Source organism: Canis lupus, chromosome 19, assembly GCF_003254725.2.
Source record: "Canis lupus dingo isolate Sandy chromosome 19, ASM325472v2, whole genome shotgun sequence".
Lineage (NCBI taxonomy): Eukaryota > Metazoa > Chordata > Mammalia > Carnivora > Canidae > Canis > Canis lupus.
In genome coordinates, this window is record NC_064261.1 from 17,728,331 (window position 1) to 17,753,239 (window position 24,909).

The 24,909-nt window shown below is 41.3% G+C and overlaps 1 protein-coding gene across 2 annotated transcripts in view; it reads right to left on the reverse strand.

The window, feature by feature from the left end:
* Positions 1-22,219, reverse strand: part of FGF2 (fibroblast growth factor 2) — a 65,781-nt gene extending 43,562 nt beyond the window's left edge. Inside the window, exons 1-2 of one of the 2 annotated variants that reach the window (XM_049097375.1) lie at positions 21,957-22,219; positions 19,437-20,974 (exon numbers count right to left, since the gene is read on the reverse strand). In XM_049097375.1, coding sequence (XP_048953332.1) covers positions 20,754-20,974; positions 21,957-22,134 — 399 coding nt within the window. In that variant the 5' untranslated portion in view covers positions 22,135-22,219 and the 3' untranslated portion in view covers positions 19,437-20,753. Of the gene's footprint in view, positions 1-19,436; positions 20,975-21,956 lie in introns of those variants that run through there. The other variant, XM_035702063.2, reaches the window with a different exon arrangement.
* Positions 22,220-24,909: the final 2,690 nt, after the last annotated feature.

Below are 24,909 nucleotides of genomic sequence, written 5' to 3' on the forward strand. Positions count from 1 at the left end.
TCCATAAATGGGGTAATATTTTCAGGTAATACTGCTCCAATACTTTCCTTTTTTCTCCTGACAAAATAGAGACCTTTCCACCCTGGTGCTCATACATCATTTACAGAGTGACAGGCTATGGTGTAAAAATTATGTTTCTCAACTGGACTACTGTAATAATTCCCTAACTGTCCTCCCTATTCTCAGCCTTACACCTTCCAATTGATCCCACACACCCAAGTGCTTTTATAAAAACCCAAATCTGATACTCTTATTCCCCTGATTAAAATAGGTCATTGACTCCCCACTGCCTTGAGGATAAAGATCAAATTGTTCAGCATGGTTTACAAGGCCCATCAGAACCCAGTCCCTTCCTATGTGGCTGGCCTTGCTGTTTACCATAACCCTACACTCCAGCCATACCAACCCTTTGCAGTTTCTAAAGCATCCCAGACCTGGCACTATTTCCCTGGCCTTCATGCCCTCATCTGCCTTCCAAGAAAAATTGAGTTGCAAAACATATATGTAAATAACTAAATGAATTCTCCTGAATGGGGATATTAGTCACATTGCTTAAAAGTTGGGTGGAGAGTCTACCAAAAAGTTAGAACTTTGATTTAGAATAAAAATCTAAAACATTACGTTTTGGTGGTAATACCTACTTGCCTCCCAGGACCCAGTTCAGCAGTCACTCCTGTTTGAAGCCTTTTCAGGCTTTCCTGTTAGAACTGACTATCCTCCTTGGAATGACCCCACTCTGTTACAACACAAGGACCCAACACAGCAAAGCAGGCAAAACATTTTACATTTCTATTTGCCCTGCCAGACAATACATGTTTAAGGGGCATGGGTCTATCTTATTTGACTTTTTAATTCTCAGTATCTAATGCCATATATGACAATATATTATACATCTTGTGGTTAAAATAACAAATCAACAAATACATTATTTTTATTGAGATAAAACTTGTCAGGTCCCAAATAATTTTTAAGATGAGTTACAAAGATATTGACAACATATCAAGACAAAAAAAAAAAAAAAGGTTAAAAATGGCTTTTAAATGAGGCAAAAAAAGAAAAATAAATGCGGCAAAAAAATTCAAGTGCTAAAAATTGGTGAAGCCAGAATTGAGATCATTATACATGCAAGAAGCAGACCACATATTTGGCATCCTGGAAGCCAACAGCAGTAACAAGTTTCTCAGAGACAGTAAGGTTAAAACAAACTGTCTGTTAAGGAGAAGCATAAGTACTTCTGACATAGTTACCAAAGAGAAATTTTTCCCAAGGGACCTCAAAGTGGACACTATGAAATGAGATAAATAGCAACTTTAAACATTTCTTATATTTAACACAGAGATTAGTTTCCTTACAGGTGTTAGAATCAAAAATCATTCACCATAAGCTGAAGGCTCACACCAACCACACATTCAAATTGGTTCTCTCACTGCTGGTCAGGCTAATTATAAGATATATTTTAGTGATTCTAGTGTACTGTCCTTAACATATTTTGGAACATGGACAACTCTGGAAATCTGATAAAATTGCTATGTATCCTCTCAGAAAAACACCCTGGCATAATATTTTTCACTTATTTTTAAAGAATCATGGAAACCTAAAGGTTGGTTATGGATGGGTCCCTCAAGTTAAACTCTCCAACCTGGAGTAAAAATACACTCTATATCCTTGAGTCAAGCTCCTCTTGTTCCATGAATACAACTATCATATCATCCTAAATACCCCAAGAAATTGGCCTGAAGACTGACAGAACAAACTCCACGGATATAGATAGAGAAGAGGACACATCAAAGAAAATAGAAGTGCAGAGACATGTTTTGGGAAAGAAATAGATCATGGCCCATGGGGTGGGGAGGGAGTCACAGTAGTAGAGAAGGGCAAGAGACAGACTAACACACAGGGGAGCTCAAGGGGGAAATGATTCACCATAGCAATTGGCTTGGAAAATGAATTTTGTGAGTTCTTACAACTAGTGGGACTTAAAGCCTGTAGTTTTAAAGGTCATCCTGCTTGGCTCTGGAAGAGGTTGAAAGGCATTGTTCTGCTCTTGGATAAAGGACAGGGGAAATAGCCTATGGACATACAGCAGGGAAACCGTGATCTTAGGAGCATGGGATGCACATGAGGAAGTTAGTTGCTGATCCCAAAGCATGTCCCAGAGAGGCAGCTCATGGAAAGGCATCTCCAGAAACATAGGAACTGGTATGCACCATTCCCCACCTTCTCCCCAGTCACCTGCAGGAATGAGCACAGCTCAGACACTGGCTACCTAACTTGCTTACACCAAGCCCTGCTTGCCTTGCTTACACCCTGCCCCAGTGGAACCGCCCCTCCCTGTCACACTTGCCTCAGGCCCAGCACACCGGGACCCTTTCCCCAGCCCAAACCCCTGCCCACACCATGGCTCCTGACAGGGGAGTTTTATAGAGCCTCAGTTCAGCAGTGGTGGTAACAGGTCTCATTTCACAAATACACCAGGCACACGTAGTTACAATGCACCATCTTCAGGCCAGGAACCAAATGCTGCCCACAACACACATTGAGAACCTCTACAGATGACTAGCCTGAAGATGAAGAGGCCAGGACAAAACTGCAGAGCATACATGGCACACATTAGAGACACTCCTGGAAGTACCAAGCCCTGGGGAGTAGGGGACACCACACAGTAGGGCACTACAGGACCTCTTCTTCATAAGGACACTGCCCTCAAGGACAGAAAAGTTAGCTACATCTCCTAACACAAATAAACATGCAGACTTAGACAAAATAAGTCAGAGAAGTCAGAGAAATTCATCGCAAACCAAACAAGACAAGGCCATGGCCAGAGACCTAAGTGAAAAAGATATGTCACATGCCTAATAGAGAATTTAAAGGAATGATCATAAGGACACTCACTAGACTTGACAAAAGGGTGGAAGACATGAGTAAGACCCATAGCACAGAAATAAGGAGTAACATAGCAGAGATAAACAGCACAAAAATGAAATGAGAAACATGTTTGATGGAGTGAACAGCAAGCTGGAAGAAGTAGAGCAACAAATTAATAACCTACAAGAGAGAGTAATAGCAAATAATCAAACTGAACAAAAGACAGAGAAAAGAATTTTGCAGAATGAAAATAGACCTAGAAAACTCAGTGCCTCTATCAAACATAGTAACATTTGCAATTATAGGAGTCCCAGAAGAAGAAGAGAGAGAAAATGAGGCAGAGAATTTATCTGAAGAAATAATAGCTGAAAAATTCTCTAATCTGGGAAAGGAAACAGATATCCCAATCCAGGAGGCACAAAGAACTCCCACCAAATCAACAAAAGCAGGCCCCCACCAAGACATGCTGTAATTAAATTGTCAAACTATAATCATAAAGAAAAAAATTTAAAAGCAGCAAGACAAAAGACAACAGTAACTTATAAGGGAAAACTCATAAGGCTGACAGGAGGTTTTTTTGAGAGAAACTGGGCAAGCTAGAAGGGAATAGCATGAATGGGGAAAATCTGCAGTTAAGAATACTCAACCCAGCAAGGCTATCATTCATAACACAAGGAAAGATAAAGAGTTTCCCAGACAAACAATTACTAGAGGAGTTCATGATCACTAAACCAACCCTTCAATTAATACTAAGGGGAGCCTTTGAGTGCAAAAGCCAAACCAAAAGTGACAATATAAGGTAGAAAACACAAAAGCAGTAAAAAAAACTGAGTATTTCTGTAAAAAAAAAAAAAAAAAAAAAAGTCAAGAAACTCATAAAAGGATATAAAATATAATAGCATGTACCTAAAATATGGGGAGGAGAGATGTAAAGAATGGGTTCAAACTTAAATGACCATCAACTTAATGTAGACTGCTATATGCAAAAGTTTTATACAAACCTAATGGTAGCCATATAACAAAAAACACTAATAAATGTGCAAAGGAAAAAGAGAAAGAATTCCGATTGTGTCACTAAAGAAAATCAGCAAACCATGGGAGAAAGACAAGAAAGGATTAGATAAAAGATTTCAGGAACAACCATAAAACAAATAATAAAATGACAATAATTACACATCTATCAATAACTGCTTTGGATATAAGTGGGCTAAATAATCCAATCAAAAGACATAACATGACAGAATGGATTAAAAAAATACCCATTTATATGCTGCCTACAAAAGACTTACTTGAGCCCTAAGGATACTTGCAGACTGAAAGTGAGGGAGTGAAGATACATCTATCACACAAATGGATGTCAAAAGAAAGTCAGAGTAGCAATACTTATACTGAACAAAGTACACTTTAAAACAGACTGTGACGAGATCCCTGGGTGGCTCAGCAGTTTAGCGCCTGCCTTTGGCCCAGGGTGCGATCCTGGAGTCCTGGGATCGAGTCCCTCATCGGGCTCCCTGCATGGAGCCTGCTTCTCCCTCTGCCTGTGTCTCCGCCTCTCTCTCTATGTGTCTACCATGAATAAATAAATAAATCTTAAAAAAAAAAAAACAGACTATGATAAGAGACAAAGACGACACTATATAATAATAAAGAAGATAATCCAACAAAATACAATTGTAAATATTTATGCACCCAACATAGAAGCACCCAAACACATAAAACAGTTAAATACAAACAAAACGGATCTAATTGATAATAATACAATAACAGTGGAGGACTTTAACACCCCATTTATATCAATACATAGATCATCTAGACAGAAAATCAAGGAAACAACTGCTTTGAATATCCTGAACCAGATGAATTTAACATATATATTTAGAACATTCCATTCTTAAACAGCAGAATACGAAATCTATTCTTTTCAAGTGTACATGGAACATTCTCTGGAACTGATCACATATTAGCCCATAAAACAAGCCTCAACAAATTCAAGAAGATTGAATTCATACCATGCATATTTTCTAATCACAACAACTATGAAACAAGAACTCAACCACAAGAAAAACTCTGGAAAGACCACATATACATGGAGGTTAAATAACATACTATTAGGAATAACATGCTTCCTAGCTAGGAAATAGAAGAGACATAACAGTACATGGAAACAAATGAAAATGAAAACACAACAGTCCGAAACTCCTATGATGCAGCAAAGGCAGTCCTAAAAGGCAAGTTCATAGCAATATAGGCCTACCTCAAGAAGCAAGAAAAATCTCAAAAAGAAAACCTAATCTTACAGCAAAAGGAGCTAGAAAAAGAACAACAAAATGTAAAACCAGTAGAAGGAAGGAAATAATAAAGATCAGAGCAGAAATAAATACTATAGAAACTAAAACAAAACAAAACAAAACAAAACAAAACAAAAAACCATAACAGATGAATGAACCAGTGAACCAGGGAGCTGGTTTTTTGAGAAAAATCAATAAAAGTGATAAGCCTCTAGACAGACTTACCATGAAAAAAAGAAACGGACCCAAATTTTTTTTAAAAATCACAAATGAGAGAAGAGAAATAACAAACACCATAGAAATTAAATCATAAGAGAATATTATGAAAAACTATATACCAATAAATTGTACAACCAAAAGATAGATAAAGCCCTATAAACATATAAACTACCGGAACTTAAACAGGAATAGAAAATTTGAACAGATCGATAACCAGCAAAGAAAATGAGTCAGAAACAAACAAACAAACAAACAATTCCCAACAAACAAAAGTCCAGGAACAGATGGCTTTACAGGTGAATCCTACCAAACATTCAAAGAAGAATTAATACCTATTCTTCTAAAACTATTCCAAAAAATAGAAAAGGAAAACTTTCAAATTCATTTTATCAGGCCAGGATTACCCTGATACCAAAACCAGATAGAGACGCCACTAAAAAAGAGAACTACAGGCCAAAATCCCTGATGAACACAGATGCAAAAATTCTCAAGAAAATACTAGCAAACCAAATTCAACCACACATTAAAAAAACCATTCCCCATGATGAAGCAGGATTTATTCCTGGGTTACAAGTGTGGCTCAATATTTGCAAATTAATCAATGTGATACATCATATCAATAAAAGAAAAGAACTATATGATCATTTACATAGACATAGAAAAAGCCTTTGACAAAGTACAACATCCATTCATGAGGAAAATTCTCAACAAAGTAGGGTTAGAGGGAACATACCTCAACATAATAAAGGCCACATATGAAAACACACAGATAACATCATCATCAATGGGGGGAAAACTAGAAAAAACCTAAAGTTTTTCCTTTAATGTCAGAATAAAACAGGGTTGTCCACTCTCACCACATTTATTGAACACAGTAATGGAAGCCCTAGCCACAGCAGTCAGACAACAAAAAGAAATAGAAGGCATCCAAATCCTTAAGGAAGAAGTAAAACATCCACTATTGGCTGATGTGATACTATATACAGAAAATCCTAAAGACACCACCAAAAAACTGCCAAAACTGATAAACAAATTCAGTAAAGTTGCAGGATGCAAAATCAATGTACAGAAATCTGTTGCGGGACACCTGGGTGGCTCAGCAGGTTGAGCATCTGCCTTTGGTTCAGGGCGTGATCCCGGGGTCTAGAGATCAAGTCCCGCATCAGGCTCCCTGCATGGAGCCTGCTTCTCCTTCTGCCTCTGTCTCTGCCTCTGTCTCTGTGTCTCTTGTGAATAAATAAATAAAATCTTAAAAAAAAAAAAGAAATCTGTTGCATTTCTATACACCAATAATGAAGCAGCAGAAAGAAAAATTAAGAAAACAATCCCATTTACAATTGCATCCAAAATAATAAGATATCTAGGAAGAAACCAAACCAAAGAAGTTAAAAAACAGTACTCTGAAAACTTAAAAAAAAAAAAAAAAGACTGATGAAAGAAATTGAAGATGACACAAAGACATGGAAAGACAATACACACTCATGAATTGGAAGAATATTAAAATGCCCATACTATCCAAAATAACCTATACATTTAATGCAATCCACATCAAAAATACCAACAGCATTTTTCACAGAACCAGAACAAACAATCCTAAAATTTTAATGGAACCACAAAAGACCCCGAATACCCAAAGCAATCTTGAAAAAGAAAAGCAATTGGATGCATCACAATTCTGAATTTCAAGTTATATGACAACACTGTAGTAATCAAAACATTACAGTACTGGCACAAAAACAGACACATATATCAATAGAAAACCTAGAAATGAACCCACAGTTATATGGTCAATTAATCTTTAACAAAGCAGGAAAGAATATCCAATGGAAAAAAGGACCATCTCTTCAACAAATGGTATTGGGAAAACTGGATGGCAACATGCAAAGAATGAAACTGGACTACTTCCTTACACCATACACAAAAATAAATTCAAAATGGATGAAAGACCTAAATGTGAGGCCTGAAGAAAATATAGGCAGTAACTTCTTTGACATCAGCTATTGCAACTCCTTTCTAGATACATCTCCCACGGCAAAGGACACAAAATAAAAAATAAACTATTGGGACTATATCAAAATAAAAAGCTTCTGCACAACAAAGGAAACAATAAACAAAAGTAAAAGGCAATTTATGGAATAGAGAAGATATACATGAAAAGATTTTCATCATCGCTTATCACCAGGGAAATGCAAATCAAAACCACAATGAGATATCACCTCATACCTGTCAGAATGGCTAAAATTTAAAAATACAAGAAACAACAGGAGTTGACATGGATGTGGAAAAAAGGAAACCCTTGTACACTGTTGGTGGGAACACAAACTGGTGTAGTAGTATGGAGGTTCCTCTAAAAGTTAAAAACAGAATTACCACATAATCCACTAATTCCACTACTGGGAATACAAAAACACTAATTCAAAGGGATACATGCACCCTTTGGTTTACAGCAGCATTATCTACATTAGCCAAGACACGGAAGCAACCCAAGTGTTCATCAGTTTATGGATAAAGAAAATGTGAGGGGTGTGTGTGTGTGTATAATTGAAATATAAATAATATGGAATTGGAACTTTGGAATATTATTTGGCCGTAAAAAAAAAAAATGAAATCTTGCTGTTTCTGACAACATGGATGGAGTTAGACTATAATGCTAAACAAAATGAGTCAGACAAATACCATATGATTTCATTCATATGTGGAATTTAAGAAATAAAACAAACAAGCAAAGGGAAAAAAAGAGAGAAAGAGACAAATCAAGAAACAGACTAACTGTAGAGAACTGATGGTTACCAGAGGGGAGGCATGGGGGATGGGTGAAATTGATGATGAAGATTAAGGACAGCACTTGTTGAGATGTACAGAAGGGTTGAATCACTATACTGATATATCAGGTATACACACCTGAAACTACTATAACAATGTATGTTAACTGAAATTATAATAAAAACTTTAAAAACAGTATAAATATTATAAAATCTGAAAAATATTGGTCAGATACTCCATTGAAATCAACATATTAAGCCTATGCATGTTACTATTATTTTTTTAAAGATTTTATTATTGGGGATCCCTGGGTGGCGCAGAGGTTTGGCGCCTGCCTTTGGCCCAGGGCACGATCCTGGGGACCCAGGATCAAATCCCACATCGGGGTCCCGGTGCATGGAGCCTGCTTCTCCCTCTGACCTATGTCTCTGCCTCTCTCTCTCTCTCTAACTATCATAAAAAAAAAAAAAAAGGATTTTATTTATTGATTTATCTATTTGGGAGAGAGAAAGAAAATGAGTAGGATGAGGGGCAGGGTGAGCAGAGTCTTTGCTGAGCAGGGAGCCTGATGCAGGACTCAGTCCCAGGATTCCGGGATTATGATCTGAGCTGAAGGCAGACACTTAACCAACTGAGCCACCCACGAGCCCACATGTTACTCTTCTTCTATTATATTACCCTATATACTACTTATTGTGTTTTCTTAGTATTCTCAATCCTCTTGGAATTTTTTTTTAACAAGGACCTACATTAAACGTACTACCTGTCTCTAGTTTCTGGAAAACATCTTATTCCGCTTTTTGATATGACAACTACTCATCTGCTGGTAAATTTCCTCTTCTCTATGATTCTTACAGATTTTCAACAGTGCCCACATCTGTAAGCAATGTGCATACCAGAGGTTGGACACCTTCCAGTCCATATGTTTTAGTGAGGAGAGGAATAACATGATGAGAGCTGGTCTTCAGAAGGATTACTCTGTCTGAATTATATCTCACACCCTAAATTCATATGCTTATGCCCTAACTTCCACTGCCTCAGAAAATGACAGTATTTGGAACCAGGTTTTTAGAGAGGTGATTAAGTTAAAATGAGGCCATTATAGAGGGCCCTAACCCAATCAGACCGGTGTCTTTCACAAGTAGAACTTTGTGCCTGCACAGAGGGATGATCAAGTGAAGAGGCAGCAAGAAGGCAACCATCCACTAACCAAGGAGAAGCCTCAAAAGACATCAAACCAGCAGACACCTTGATCTTGGACTTGTAGCCTCCAGAACTATGAGAAAATAGATTTCTGTTGTTTGAGCCACTCAGTCCGTGGTATTTTGTTACAGCAGCCCAGCAAACTCATACACAGATGGGATGAGTTAGAAGACAGTTGCAAGAGTCAGGGACAGATCACAGCAGCAGTGGCAAGAGTGCAAAGACCAGCGTGAGTGCAGAAGACATCGCATAACTGAAATGCACACGGCTGGAGAAAAGGATGTGACCCTTAAGGAAGATGAAGAGTAGACATTTCTCCAAGAGGTGGGCCTGGCTGGCAAGAAAGATGGTAAACCTGTTGAAAAATATTGGGGAGTCAAAAAAGGGGAGCAAATGACTTCAAGGAAAGAGCTGCTCAATTTTAGACACATCTCTGGATGTGTCTGGTTAAGTGTTTTCTTGATATGTCTTTTTCTATCTTGGTCTTTATTTCCTCACGTAGCAGACACCAAAATATTACTGATGGACCAGATTAAAAGAAGTTTAAAATGCAATGGAAGATTAAAAATAAAATAGGTCAAACTACATCTGCTTTTAAGGGATTGGTTTTTAGTCTTATACCACATGTTCTTAAATAGTGGCCTATCTTGAATTTCCTTGAAAGGACTTAGCTTTTAAAACACCCTTTCAATTATTTGCTTTGTACTTTCTGTACACCCCAGCTTATCCTGCATTTTAATCTTCCAGATCCTGCCTTCAAGGTTCATTCCATTCTTATACAGTATTTACCTTTAATTATGTCCTAGTTTATTTACATGCCATTTAAAAATCTTTGAGTTCTTCAGAAAACAACGCCTAAATTTTAAGGAATTGTTTTATATTCGATGACTAATATTTTCTAAACAAAAATAATGCAATAACATGGTGGGAGAAAAGATGGCCCAGACCCTAACTTTGCTGGACCTGGCAAAGCTTCTGAGAAGAGTTCAAATTCTTTTTTGAAATCGCTATTTCTGTTTACCTTTCTGCTACATTGTCTATCTGGAATTCTGATCATAAATCTGTATTCTAAACACCAAGAAGTCTAGAAAGCATAATTCATTACTCGTCACAAAGAGAACATGTTTTGAAAAGGCAATAGCAAAAACTATTCTTATCTATAAATGAGGTTAATGATACTTGTGCTTTTTAAGTTTGTAATCTAGATTAAACATGTTATTTGTAAAGCTGACATAGAGCATATTCTCAAGAATTTCATTCGTTCATTAAAAAAATACTCCGTAAACACCAAGGTCCTAGAATTCTAGAGGTGAAGGCCAAACAACTGGCTCTTCCTCTACTGCCCAGTACAGAGATTTTGCTTATCGCTATGGCAATCACCCTAGGCATGTGGCCAAGGTTAGACAGATCCCTGAATATTTCATGGCTTTAAAATCCTCTCTACAAAATAATCTGTGCCTCACTTTTCCCACAATGTAACAGCCTAGAGAGATGCTATAATTCACTGTTTTTTAATCCAACACTTGTTGTATATACCTTCTTTATATATACTATCTCTATTAATGAACCCAGTTAACAAGACTGTCTTCCCAATTTTACTTGCATTATATTCCTAGTACTAAATGTTTTTTAAAGTTTTTTTTTTTTAACTTTTATTTATTTATGATAGTCACAGAGAGAGAGAGAGAGAGAGAGAGAGAGAGAGAGAGGCAGAGACACAGGCAGAGGGAGAAGCAGGCTCCATGCATCGGGAGCCCGACGTGGGATTCGATCCCGGGACTCCAGGATCGCGCCCTGGGCCAAAGGCAGGCGCTAAACTGCTGCGCCACCCAGGGATCCCCTCCTAGTACTATATTATTGAGATTAGAGTAATTTAAAAATATAAGCATGTAAGAAGAACTTCTAAAACTTAGAAACACACTCAAAAGAGATTATTTCTTTTTTTACATAATTTTCTGGACAAATGCTTTACCCTCAAAGAAGATAAGGAAATAAGGTTAATTAATCTTACATTTAAAGATTAAACACTAAATTGGACTCTGAGAAAAGCTCTCCTAACTTCTGTTTCTAATAAGAAGAAAAGTAACAAAAGAGGACCAACAAGGCAAAATGCAAGGTTATGTCAACCCAGAATCATAATTTCCAAGATTAAAGAGACTTTCTTTGGGCAGCCCGGGTGGCTCAGCGGTTTAGCGCCGCCTTCAGTCTGGGTCGTGATCCTGGAGACCTGGGATTGAGTCCCATGTCGGGCTTTCTGCATGGAGCCTGCTTCTCCCTCTCTCTGCCTGTGTCTCTGCCTCTCTCTCTCTGTGTGTGTGTCTCTCATGAATAAATAAATAAAATCTTTAAAAAAAAGAGAGAGAGACTTTCTTTCCTTGAGTCCCCATCCAATTCAAGTAGCCATTGAGCCAGGAGGTAAATGACACCTCCCCTCTCTGAACACACATATACTAGAAAAAGCTATAAAGAGAAAGGTCAAATTACACAGGAGAATTAAAAAAAAATTTAGGCTTAAAAATTAATAGATAAGAGGGGGTGGAGGGGAGACTGAAGGTGTTAGGTGTTATGAAGCAGTAAATAAATTAATTTTGTTTCTAATTCAAGATAAAGACTGTTCATCAAAGGATACATTTCAAAAAGTAATTTTTTAAACGGAGGTATTATTTCTGTTACTTTCTTCCATTTTCTTTCTTTTTTTTTTTTTTTTAACTTTCTTCCATTTTCTATCTCTGGAATGACCACTGAGAAAGCTATGAATTGTTTTCTATTTGCAAAATGATTCAGCTTAGAAAGGAGTAGAATAAGACTGGTCATTCAGCAATTTCTCCCACCCTCCCTTACAGACATCACATCACAAAGACTATGACTCACTTTGTCATACAATTTCTATCCTTTTAAGAATTTTAAGATTGTTGTAATGAATTCTGGCCCATATATCTGAATATTAGGATTAAATTATTTGTGCCATTCCCTCACAGCCAAAAAAGATACTAACAATGGTACCAGATAGTTCTTAATCCTAATTTATAAGATGATTCACTAGTTTTAGATTTGAGAGAGAGAGGTTTAAGGATAAAGTGTCTGATTCAAGTGTGAATTCTCAGATCTGTATTCCTTAATTAGTAGAGGATTAGAACTAGTTCTGGAATTGGCTAGAAATATTGATGTTATTCAATACCTGAAAACTTCCACAATAAAAAGTGATCCTAACAAATGATATGTTTTACCTTTATTACTTCCTTTGAATAATGTGAAAGGTGTCTGTAGAAAGAGGTACAGTGATGCTGCATTCAATTTGTCCACTTTACATGCCTCATAGTGAAGTATTTATGCTTATTTACTTAAAGTTCTAGCTCATTTGGCAAATGTTGATTGACCTTCTTCATAGGCTTCAGCCTGGTCATTCATTCAGCAATTGGAGCTAAGAGGATCTGGGATGAGTCAACTCTGGCTCAGACCCTCAGAGAAGAAAAGAGAGTAAGAGATTACTAGGTAATGTTTGAATTTTTTTTTAAATCCTTCCCAAATAGGAATTTCCAATAATATTAGGGGACATGAAATTAAAACACATCAAACTATTAGAAGCACATGTGAAAGGAAAGATGGTCCAGGATGGTGTGAAAGAAATATGGTCTGAAGTGTAATTTCGATTAGGATAAAGTAAAAGGACTGAGAGGACTTTCCAGCTCAAGGAAACAGCTGGATTGAAGTGAAGAGGAAGATGTGAGAAGGTCAGAACAGAAGTGAGAAGACTCGGCGAATTTGTCGGCTACATGTAGAACTTAGAAAACACTCTTTTGAGTGGCCACTGTGCATGAGGTCAGATACAAAATATCTGTCCCAGTCCTTGCCGGCAAGGAGCTCATTCCCGCTGCAGGAGAGAAATGCATCAACAATGTATGACAAATCATTAGGTTCTTTTTTTTTTTTTTTTTTTTAGATTTTATTTATTTATTCATGAGAGATACAGAGAGAGAAGGAGAGACACAGGCAGAGGGAGAAGCCGGCTCCCCGATGTGGGACTTGATCCCAGGACTCCAGGATCACACCCTGAGCCAAAGGCAGACACTCAACCGCTGAGCCACCCAGGTGTCCCAATCATTAGGTTCTATAGGAGAACAAGTACCAAGCACCACAGGGAAAACAGAAATAAAAACAATGAACTCCCTGGAAAGGTAGGGAACATTTCACAAAGGAGAAGACTGGCAAGCTAGCTCTTAGGAGATTTTTAAAGAGATAGGTGGGGGGATCCCTGGGTGGCGCAGCGGTTTGGCGCCTGCCTTTGGCCCAGGGCGCGATCCTGGAGACCCGGGATCGAATCCCACGTCGGGCTCCCGGTGCATGGAGCCTGCTTCTCCCTCTGCCTGTGTCTCTGCCTCTCTCTCTCTCTCTCTCTCACTGTGTGCCTATCATATAAAAAAAAAAAAAAAAAAGAGATAGGTGGGAATGGAAAGAGTGTGTGTAAGAGAAATTGATAAGGAAAAGGATTTCCAAAAACTAGGCTCACATGAGGAAAGCCAATCACTGCAACAGTGACAGTCAGATGAGAGGCTACAACTAAGCAAGAGCACTGGCAGCATCAGGGGAATATGGATGGTAATAGCAGGGAAATAAGATTGAGCCAGTAGATGACATTTGAAAAGGGAAGTCAGGTAGGGTCTGGTCTAGTCCTCCGGTAAGTAAAGGGCGGGGGAAATCAAAAGGGCAAAGAAATATCACTAAGGCAGGGAGGACTCTGAGGTGTCTAGCTTTGAAGACTAGAAGAATAATTTCACTACAAACAAAAAGTTGGCAGAAAGGGATGCAAGTTTGAGAAAAAGATGTTAAGTTCTTCATGCATTTTGAGTTGAGACTTAGGCAGTTTATCTGTCCTTCAAGCAGAGGGAAACACAGTCCTAACACAGAAATGGGAAATCAGGGACTTAGATGGAGACTCTAAGTGATCTGCTAAAGAAATATGAGCACACAGAAAGAAGAGTAGAGGGCCAAAAACAGAGCCTTGGGGGATATGAAATCAAAAGACCAAAAAAGAGGCAAAACCAGAAGCTGGATGATTGAGAATATCAGGTTGATGTGGTATAACAGAAGCCAAAGAAGTCTCAAGAAGTTAGAGACAGAAAATAATATCAAGTTGTTAAATTGTAGGGTGTCAAGTGTCAAGGAGGGTGACAAATTGGATAAGGCCACACGACTGAAGTGAAAAACTGCTGGGGCCCAGAATGATTTAAGTAGAATTCTGAGGGGCAGGATCCAGAGTTAAAAAGTGAAAAGGAGATGAACTAGAAGAGCTCACAGGATTCCAGGATATTGGCCACAAAAGAATGAACAATGTACAGGAGACCTAAGGAATTTTATACCACATAGTATATGATAAAAATCCAAAATGCTTTTTAAGGAAAACAGAATTCCTAACAAGTTTAAACTATTAATCCTTAAAAATGATTCAATTTTCTATATGGCCTATTCTATGAATTGCTAATAGCCAGCCTCTAAGATTTCCAGATATTTTTCAAATATGACTTTCTTACATATAATCATCTTCATTAAAAGATTGGCCAAGTGTTTAAATGTATGCATTACTATGCCAAGAAAGCAACACACCTCAACTAAGCTTTCTACAGTATTTGGCCCATGAATACTTATTACACAGGGTAGGTGGTCCACACAAAATGTTTTCATCAGCAGCTGACATTTAGTAAGCACTTCCTGAAGTTAAAGGTCCTAAGCTGTTTATGATGCTTATTTATATGGAGAGTTCATGGTCCCCACCCATAAGGTCCCAGCACCTTCTCAAGTACCTCAATTATGAACAGAGAACAATGTACTCAGAGAATCTAGCCAGATCATTACTAGTCTGTACAAATTTCCCTTAGGGAGAAAAAAAAAAAAAAAAAACCCAAACACTTCTTCATTGACTCATTTTGGTTATTAATTATAAATTTCAATGTCAAATTAATGTATAGCTTAATTTAAATAATTAAATAAATAATAAATTAAACAGGAAAATTCCTTTCAACAGTTCAATTATACTTGAACTTCCTCCTTATTTTCTTTTATCTCCAGAATACCTTAAAAATCGGGAAACCTTCCACTCCAGAATTTTGCAGAATAATTCCATTTAGAAAGTAAGTTAATATGGAGAAGTAAGTAGCCCTTTGAAAATATAAACACACATCCACTACAGATTTCTGTAAATGAATAAGCAAGCATTAAGGATACACTGGTCGATTCAAAAGTCACCTGGCATAGAAAGAGTGACAGAGGACAGCTGGGATGAGACATAAATTAAACACCAAATATTGGCTGTTGCCTCCAGGTCCTCCAAATTTCTTCAAACTAAAAATATCCTGCAGGAATTTAGAATGGGACTAGTCTGGCTTCTAAGAACCAGTATATGGCTCTAGGGGTGAGGTTCCCTGGGAGTCACCACTTTGAGTCCTTGCCTAAATTTCTGGGGCTATAAATAACCCAGCTTCCAGAAGGAGTTTGATAGCAAAAGAGAACACAATAGCAAATCCAACAATGGATACAACAAGGAAACACTGAAAATCATGTTTCTATAACTGCATGATTTCCTAATGTCACAATATTCCAAATGATTTTGCAAACAATCAAGCAGTAAATATTTATTGAACATTGACAGCAGGCAGTACAAGACCAGATATCAGATTTCAAATGACTAGCTCAAAAGCAACAGAACAAAATATATTTGCTTAGATAGAATACAATCATAGGGTTAAGGTTTTTGCCTTGAATGCGATTTGCCTTGCTCCAGTTCACGTCTTAGACTCTTACCCCAGGCCAGCCTTCTAACAGATGTGTGCTACAGGACAAAGGGGCCCAAGCAGGGCTTTTGGAAAATCAACAAACACTGGAATTTGGAAAAACAAGCAAAGGCTATGGCACATGTGTAGTTATTATCCTGTTGTACAGGCATCTTGTGATTTAAAAATAACAGTTCTAATGATGTGAGACCTAAAAATTACCTTTTTCAGCATCGCAGATGGGGATTTCTGAGAATCACTGCGTAGATGAATGAAGTCAATTTTATAATATATAAAGAATGGTTTGTGTTTTATTACATCTGTAATATTATTATTTTTAAATTAAACTTAAAAATCATGGCCATGCATTTAAAATAGTATCATAAATCTAAGTGGGAATACTTAGAACACCAACGTTACACCATTGTCAAAGTCTAATTACACAATGGCCATTTTATAAACACAAGGAGAGCCCTCAGGGTGTGTCACAAGGGGATATTGCCTTTTCTAGGCTGAAGTCACTTGGCATGAAACTTCTTAAAAGGCTTCTAAGGTGTGGTAATATCTATGACTCATAAATTGTTCTTTCATTGCTGTACCAATTACATGATTTCCATGATTAAGTGAGCTATTAGATTCTTACTTCATTTGTTTACTGCACGTAAATAGCAGTACTGTAAATAAACACTGTGTTTATTAAGGCAAATTAGGGGGATCCACTTGCCAGATATTACCCAAAGAAGAGAGAGGAGAGAACACAGCATCAATAGTGCCAGGAAGGAAGAGAATGAAAGGTGACTTTCTCCAATACCCCAGGAACACAACTAGAGGCCACCCATGAACTAGTAAGAGGGCTCTACTCCACAGGGGGCTGGCCTCACCAACACTACGGAAGCAGCCCATAGAAGGGTGCCCCAGAGGGTGCTCTCTGCTACTGAATGGAAGAGTGTGTGTGTGTGTGGGGGGGGGGGGGGTGCAGGGGACCTGGTGGGCAAGAAGCTGGCTAGAGATGAGCCCAGAGGAAATCAGCAGATAAACTCAGGTGATCAGTTGTGCTGAACCTCAACACTCTCTTCTATAAAACAAGACCAGGGAACTAAAAGGTCTGATGCCTCTGAATTTCACAAGCCCTTGTTTTTATGACCGGAATTACATGGGATACGTGCCGTGGCAAAGGGCAGGGGTGTCAGGCGGGCCTGGATCCCATCCCTGCCCCACACAGGAGTGGGCAGGTCCTTCTTGCCTCTCCAAGTCTGTATCCTCTAGAGCCTAGAAGCAGAGAAGTATGGCAAACAGGCGGTCACCTCCTAGGAGAAGCCCAAGGGTAGAAGCAACACCGCTAACCACCTCCATTTTCTCCTAAGAGCATCTGGAACAAATTTAATGCTAAAACTTACATAAGCAGCCAGCGTACATTGCACTTACTACACTCTATCACGTGTTGTACGTGCTACTTGGGATAAAATGTTCTCTTTTCTGAAGTTTTTATACGGGTCATGACTTCAGAGTATATACTTCACGTTACACAATCCATGGACATGTGAAGGGGACAATCAAAATATCCAAGACACCAAAGGGAAGCTGGCTGAGCAGCACACACGCTGGAGAAACAGGTGCTCTATCACATCTTGCTTTCATCAAAACTCTCATGTCAAATAAGTCACTCTAGGACTAGGGGGATCGTGCAGGAAAACCAGCCCTTTCAAGCAAAAACACTATAGGAGAATACCCAGGCGTGAGGCCAAGGTGACCTTCATCCACGCTTCGAAGGTGGAAAACTGGGATCCCTGGGTGGCGCAGCAGTTTAGCGCCTGCCTTTGGCCCAGGGCGTGATCCTGGAGACCCGGGATCGAATCCCACGTTGGGCTCCCGGTGCATGGAGCCTGCTTCTCCCTCTGCCTGTGTCTCTGCCTCTCTCTCTCTCTCTCTCTCTCTCTCTCTCTTTCTGTGACTATCATAAATAAATAAATAATAATAAAAAAAAAAAAGAAGATGGAAAACTGATGTTCAGTCACCTTCTCCCTCCCCTTTCATTTCTGGTCTGCCCCCCCGCCCCGTCTCCCCTTCTGCACCTGCACCACACCCCCCATTCCTAATCAGCACCCCACATTTCTACCAGCCGTCCCTAAATTCCGGTCCTGGTCAGCTGTGGCATCAGCTCACAATTTAACTCTCACGAAATGTTAAAATGCATGAAATGTTAAAATCCGATACCGACTGAACTCTTCTTTTCAAAGGTATTTGCATTTTACAAGACGTCTGGACAGAAAATGTTAATAAATCTCTCAAAGATTTTCAGGTCAACTGGACAAAACAGTTTGAGGAACAAGATCAGCAATTTTCAACTTTTCAAATAAGTCTGGCTATCTGAGCCATACTTCAGTGGGAAACTGTGGCAACCATGAGCTCTTGCTTTTCTTTCTCGGTGTTTTCTGGTCAGTCTTGTTTGTTTGGGTAATGGAGATGTGGTTGGGAAGATATGGTTATAGCACATCCATAATCATGTTTTTTTCTTGTATCCAAAGAAAGTCTAGCTCTGGTTTGGTCAACTATCAGTACATCTTTGACATGTCAGAAAATATAGTGTATTTAAACTTATGTCCAGGTTGGGCTACACAGAAGTGGTCTAAATTCATCATTTAGGTTTTTATTCTCGTCAGTCTATTACCTGGTAAAAGGTGATTTAAAAAAAAAAAATTCAATACCTTCCACAAATCTGGAGAAGTATTCTACTCTTCACTTTTAACATGCTGTCTTTAGCTAGTTATCAAGTAGGCAGGATTCTTAACCTTAGCGCTATTAACATTGGGGGTCAGAAATTTTTTAGCTGGGGATAATGGATGTAACCTGTGCATTGTAGGATGGTTAACAGCATCCCTGGCCTCTACCTATTAGGTACTAGTAGCACCCTTCCAAATGTGAACCAAAAATGTCTCTAGGCATTGCCAAACGTTGGGGGTGGTAGGGCAGGGGCAAAATCACCCCTCTGAGAACCAGTGAATTAAAATAAGATTATGAAAAACTCATAGTTAGGAAGAAAAAGTCAACAGCTGTTATTACAAGGGCAGTAGTGTGCTATGGCAATTCAGAATTATCTTCCCACACTAGCCCCTGTACAGTTTTACTCTAAAGGAAAGAGTATCAAAAGCTTCAAAGAAAAAAAATGATGCAGCAATTAAGAAGTGTCTCTAAAAAAAGAAAGTACTAGGGGAAGTCTCAACATGAACCTAATCTGGAGGAGAGTTCTTCTGTCTTCTAATCATAGAACATACCTTTTTTATTTTTATTATTCCTTTTTTTAAAAGATTTTATTTATTTACTCATGAGACACACAGAGAGAAAGAGGCAGAGACACAGGCAGAGAGAGAAGCAGACTCCATGCAGGGAGCACTGGGACTTGATCCCAGAACCCCAGGATCCCACCCTGGGCTGAAGACAGTCGCTCAAGCGCTGAGCCACCCAGGCATCTCTATTTATTTTTAATTACAGACCATTTGTGCTACTAGAAAAGAACAATACTATTTGGGACATATAGGCACCTGGCCCTAATCTGCTGTGCTAACCTAGCAGCCAACTGCAAAATAAACTTCAAACACCAAGTTTAAAACTTAGGTTTGTGAAACCTATTCAAGTTACTAAAATAGAGAAACAGTACTAACACATATTTATTGGGTTACAAGCATCTTTTCAGTTTTACTGGATAATGTGGGTGCTTAATAAAATCCAAAAATTATGGCATGCCTGAAAAAAAATTAAAGACCTGTATCATTTGCTTGTTGCTATTTTGGAATCAATAAATACTCCAGCAATATAAAAGCACATTTCCCATTCGTTTGTCAACTCAGGTTGCTTGAGCTCAGGTCAACTCAGGTGGCCTCTACCTATGGCTCCGCAGGTGTGAATGACAGACATTCCATGAGCAACTTTTGATAAAGAGGTAACTGCTGTGGAGTGGAGCTCTGGACTCCTGCTGGTCTTTTGTCAGGCAAACAGAGGATTGGATTCTTCACCTGAAAAACCACTAAGGAAGGCCAGACACACAGCTTTTAAAACGGATGTTTTACGCTCTCTCACAGGATGACAGTTAAAATATACTGATCCTCTTTCCCTCATTTCAAATTCCATCAGTGCTGTTAATCAGTCCATTTCATGCCCCTTTCCTCCTCTTTTCTATACATCACTGGGTCTCAAAGTGTTGTCCCAGGTCAGCATCACCTGGGAACTATTAGAAATGCAAATCATCAGGCTTCACTCCAGCCTTCAGGAATCAGAAACTCTGGGAGACAAGGTTGGGCAATGGCTATAACCCCCACCCCCCAAGTGATTCTAACGTACCCCTCAAGTTTGAGAACCAATGACTGTAGGCTAGTGTTACTTCTATACCACAAATGGATTGTTTTTTACTGAACACAAAAGTGTACAGTAGTAAACCGAGTCCTCTGCGCACTTGGGAGAAATTCTCATCTGATCCTCAAACCTGATGCAAGGTAGACATTATCCCCACTTTAAGAATGAAGAACCTGGCTCAAGGTCCCGAAACTAATAACTGCAGGTGGAAGATTAAAGTTTTTGCAGTTCTTGTCACTATTAAAAGAAAAGTGTGTCACACTTTATTAATAAAGTCTATATCTTTTTTTTTTTTTTCAAAGTCTTATCTTTTGCCCTGAAAGCTTTCGGTAATTGGGAAAAAGGGGGAGGGGGAGGGGAGAGAGGAGAGAGGAGAGAGGAGAGGCTGTCCAGGAAGGGTTCCATCAATGGTGAGCACCAGCCTCAATGCAGAAGCGCTCCAGTATCTCCAAGGAAACCTTGAGGCGGCCAGTGTGACACTGCTTTGAACAGCACTTTCCAGATTGGCTAAGCCCACGATGGTTTCTGAGGAAATCACATAGATATCTGAGCACAGGTGCATTAAAGCAAGTTTTCCTTTTGAACTTGTCACAAATTCCATCTTGTAAAGAATATTAAATGTTGCTTTAAGCTTTTCCTTGGAAGGAAAGGAAAGGAAAGGAAAGGAAAGGAAAGGAAAGGAAAGGAAAGGAAAGGAAAGGAAAGGAAAGGAAAGGAAAGGAAAGGAAAGGAAAGGAGAAAGAGAAAGAGAGGAAGAAAAGAAAGAAAGGGAAGGGAGGAAGGAAGGACGGAAGGAAGGAAGGAAGGAAGGAAGGAAGGAAAAGAAAGAGGAAGGGGAAGGGGAAAGAAAGAAAGAAAAGGGAAGAGGAAAGAAAAGAAAGAAAGAAAGAAAGAAAGAAAGAAAGAAAGAAAGAAAGAAAGAAAGAAAGAAAGAAAAGGAAGAAAGAAAGAGAAAGAAAGGGAGAGAAAGAAAAAAAGAAAGAAAGGAAGAAAAGAAAGAAAAAAAGAAAAGGAAAGGAAAGAGAAAGGACAGAGATGGGTGAGAGCAGTGTGCCAGCTGGCTCGGATCCTACCAAATCGGAGTTTAAGGGCACGACTCTGGGAAGGTATTTTTCCAATAAAGAGCATTTATTCCGCTTGGGTCCCTCCTGCTTGGGCTCCCGGGCCCGGGGCGCGCAGGGCGAGCCCGCCCACCTCCCCGCTCACCTCCCCGCCCACCTCCCCGCCGCTGGGCATCCCCGCGGCAACAGGTGGTCCGCGCGTGGGGCGGGGGGGCGGCGAGGCCCGGGTCTACCCGGGGACCTGGCACAGCCCGGAGCCTGGGGAAGCGCCTAACCCGACGCCGCAGCTCCGGCGAGGAGGGGGCGAGCGGTGAACCCGAAACCGCGAGGGCCGCGCGGAAAGGAACCACACGTCCCGCTGCGGTCGGAGGGAAGGGAAGGAAGCGGCGGGAATGGGGCGGCGGGGGGACCGCAGGGAGCGCGGGGAAGGGCGGGCCGGCACTCACCGTGGGGATCGCTCTTCTCCCGGACCCCGTCCACCCGGCCGTCGGGGTGGATCCGCAGGAAGAAGCCCCCGTTTTTGCAGTACAGCCTCTTGGGGTCCTTGAAGTGGCCGGGCGGGAAGGCGCCGCTGCCGCCGTCCTCCGGCAGGGCGGGCAGCGTGGTGATGCTCCCGGCTGCCATGGCGCCCCCGGGGCTCTGCCGGGGTGTCCGCGCCCCCGGAGCCGCGCGAGGAGCCGCCGCCGCCCCCCGGCCCCGGCCCCCGACCCGGTCCGGGGCGCGGCCACGGCCCCGGCCCCCCAGCCTCCCGCCCGGCAGCGCGCGGCCGCGCCCGCGGGCCCCCAGCCTCGCGCCGCCCGGCCGCTCCCCTCGCCGGCTGCCCTGGGGAGCTGCGCGCGGGCCGGGATGCTGCGCTCGGGCTCGGGCTCGGGCTCGGGGAGCTGCGCCCGGGGCCGGGGAGCTGAGCACGGTCTCGAGGCCGGGGAGCTGCGCTCGGGCTCGGGGAGCTGCGCTCGGGGCCGGGGCCGGGGAGCTGCGCTCGGGGCGGGGGCCGGGGCCGGGGCCGGGGCCGGGCGTGTCCGCGGCCGCCGCTCGCGGGAGGGCCGCCTCCCCTAGCGCAGCGCCGGCACCAGCAGCCAGCCCCGGGCACCGCGTCGGCCGTCTGGCAGCGGCCGGGCCGCGGCGTCACATCTTCTACATCCCCACCCCCGAAGGCCCCCCGCCCCCCGCGCCCCCGCTCTCCTCCCTTCCTGCGCGCCGCCCCCTCCTCGCTCCGGGCTCCGTGGGGCCGGCCTCTGGGTCGGGAGCCGCGGCCGCAGCACGCAAGCGCGCGACAGGAGGGGTGGGGGGGGCGAGCGCAGGGGGCGGGGAGGTGCGGAGGGCGAGCGGGGGGGCGGCCGCGGAGGCCGCCGCGGCTCTGGGACTCGACCCCGCGAAATTCCCCCGAGGTCGCGCCAGCCGGGGCGCACGGGGTCCGTCTCCGCGCTGCGGAGCTTTGGCTGTGCCACCCGCCGTGACTCTACTTTGAAACGTTTAAAGGCAACTTTCTCCCCCCCCCTTCTTTTTCCTTGTCAGCGATTCAAAGCCAAGAAACGATTTCCACTCCCCCCCCCCCGAAGTAAAGGAATCGGAAATGGGGGGGGGGTGATTCTGTGCCCCGTGTGGGTTTTGAACACCTCTGATCTCCAGAAGGGGCCTGCGTGGGGCGCACACCGGTAAACTTGAAGGCGAGGCTGAAATCTTTGACTAACAAAAGGAAAGAAAGAGGCCAGAGGAGGGGAGCAGACCGCATTGCTGGGAGTAAAAGGTTTTCCTTCTACCACCCTGGCTTGAAGTAGACGACGTGGAAAGACGAGGAGAGGCCTCAACCCCTTCTGTGATGGAAGGGTGCTGCTGTCTTACTCCGAAGCTGGCACTAGCCTTGGCGAAATGGCTAGGTGTTCCTAGGAGGGAGGGTAGTTTTCTGAGAATCCCAAACTACAAAATTGAAGTTAATTGGATTTGGGTAATTTTCAGTAGAATAGAACAAGTACTACGGATTAGTCAAATATTCATCCAGAAAGTTTCTTAGTCTCAAGTGTCTACTATATGCAAAGCATTTGCCTAAGTTCAGTGGGAGGTGCTGGATCCCACAGGACCTCCGGACAGAGGTGCGATCCATGGGCAGGATGAACACCACAAAATGCCCCTAGAAGAGTAAAATGAGGTGGTGGTGTAAGATGTCAGACAAGGGGTAATTCAGTTTTGGGGGTACAATGGGATTAGAGAAAGCCTCTAGGAATATGTGAGAATACCTCTATTTAGAAAGATGTTTGGTTTCAAAAGATCAGCGCATCAAAAGTATCTGCTCTAAGTCTCCATGAGAGGTTTAATGCATGTAGAGTAAATCTACATGCATTTCTATGTTGGTAAATAGAAGACTGGAGCTTTAAAACCAAGCATACTCTTCTCTGGGCTGGTATATGTTCTCTGACCTCTCCAAAATGGACCGGTTTTATCTGCACTGCTTATCTGTTAAAACAAATAATCCCTTCCAGGGATCCCTGGGTGGCTCAACGGTTTAGCGCCTGCCTTTGGCCCAGGGCACGATCCTGGAGTCGCAGGATCGAGTCGCGCCTCACGCCTGCTTCTCCCTTCTCCTGTGTCTTTGTCTCTCTCTATATATATATATTATAAATAAATAAATCTGAAAATAATAATAATAATCCCTTCCGGATGATCTCTGTAGGTATCCTAGGGAATGCTTACTGGTACTATAGCACTCATCAGATTGCCACTTACTTTGTAAGAAAGTAGATTTGAATAAGCCTTGAACTCTGTCAGAGAAAGCAGAGTATTCCAAGAGCAAAGGGATAAAATCTAAATCAAAACATTTTTTTAACAGTAGTATCCAGAAATCTGAGGAACAGCTACATGCAGTCAAGTAATTTGTATGCTGATGGACTGTGGATCTCAAGGAACTTCATTACATGTACAATAACCCCTTGTTTCCTAGTCCTTCCAAATCCAGGAGAGGAGATATCATAGGAAATGGTTAATCCAGTTCTGGGAATCTAGGTTTCCAAGATAAATAGTGTTAATTCCAAGAAGACATCCTTAAGATAGTTGTCTCAAGTTCCTACCCAGCCCCCTCCCAACACACACTTGTACACATGCAGAGATAGACACACTATTCTTAGATGCAATCAATTTGTTCTTACTGGAACTATGAGTGGTCAAGTTACTTACATTCTCAATTTACCCAGCTATAAGGATGAATATAAAAATAAATGTAAGACAACGGGTACAAAACTCATTATTTTTAAAAACCACTAAGTTCCAGTGATAACTATTTAAAAACTTTTACAAAGGAAAGAGAAATTTATCTCACCATTCCAAGATAAATTGCTTTGAAATTAAGAATTGTTCAGAATCCAAATGATGAAAAACACAAAGATTTAATGAGAGTTAAAAAAAAAG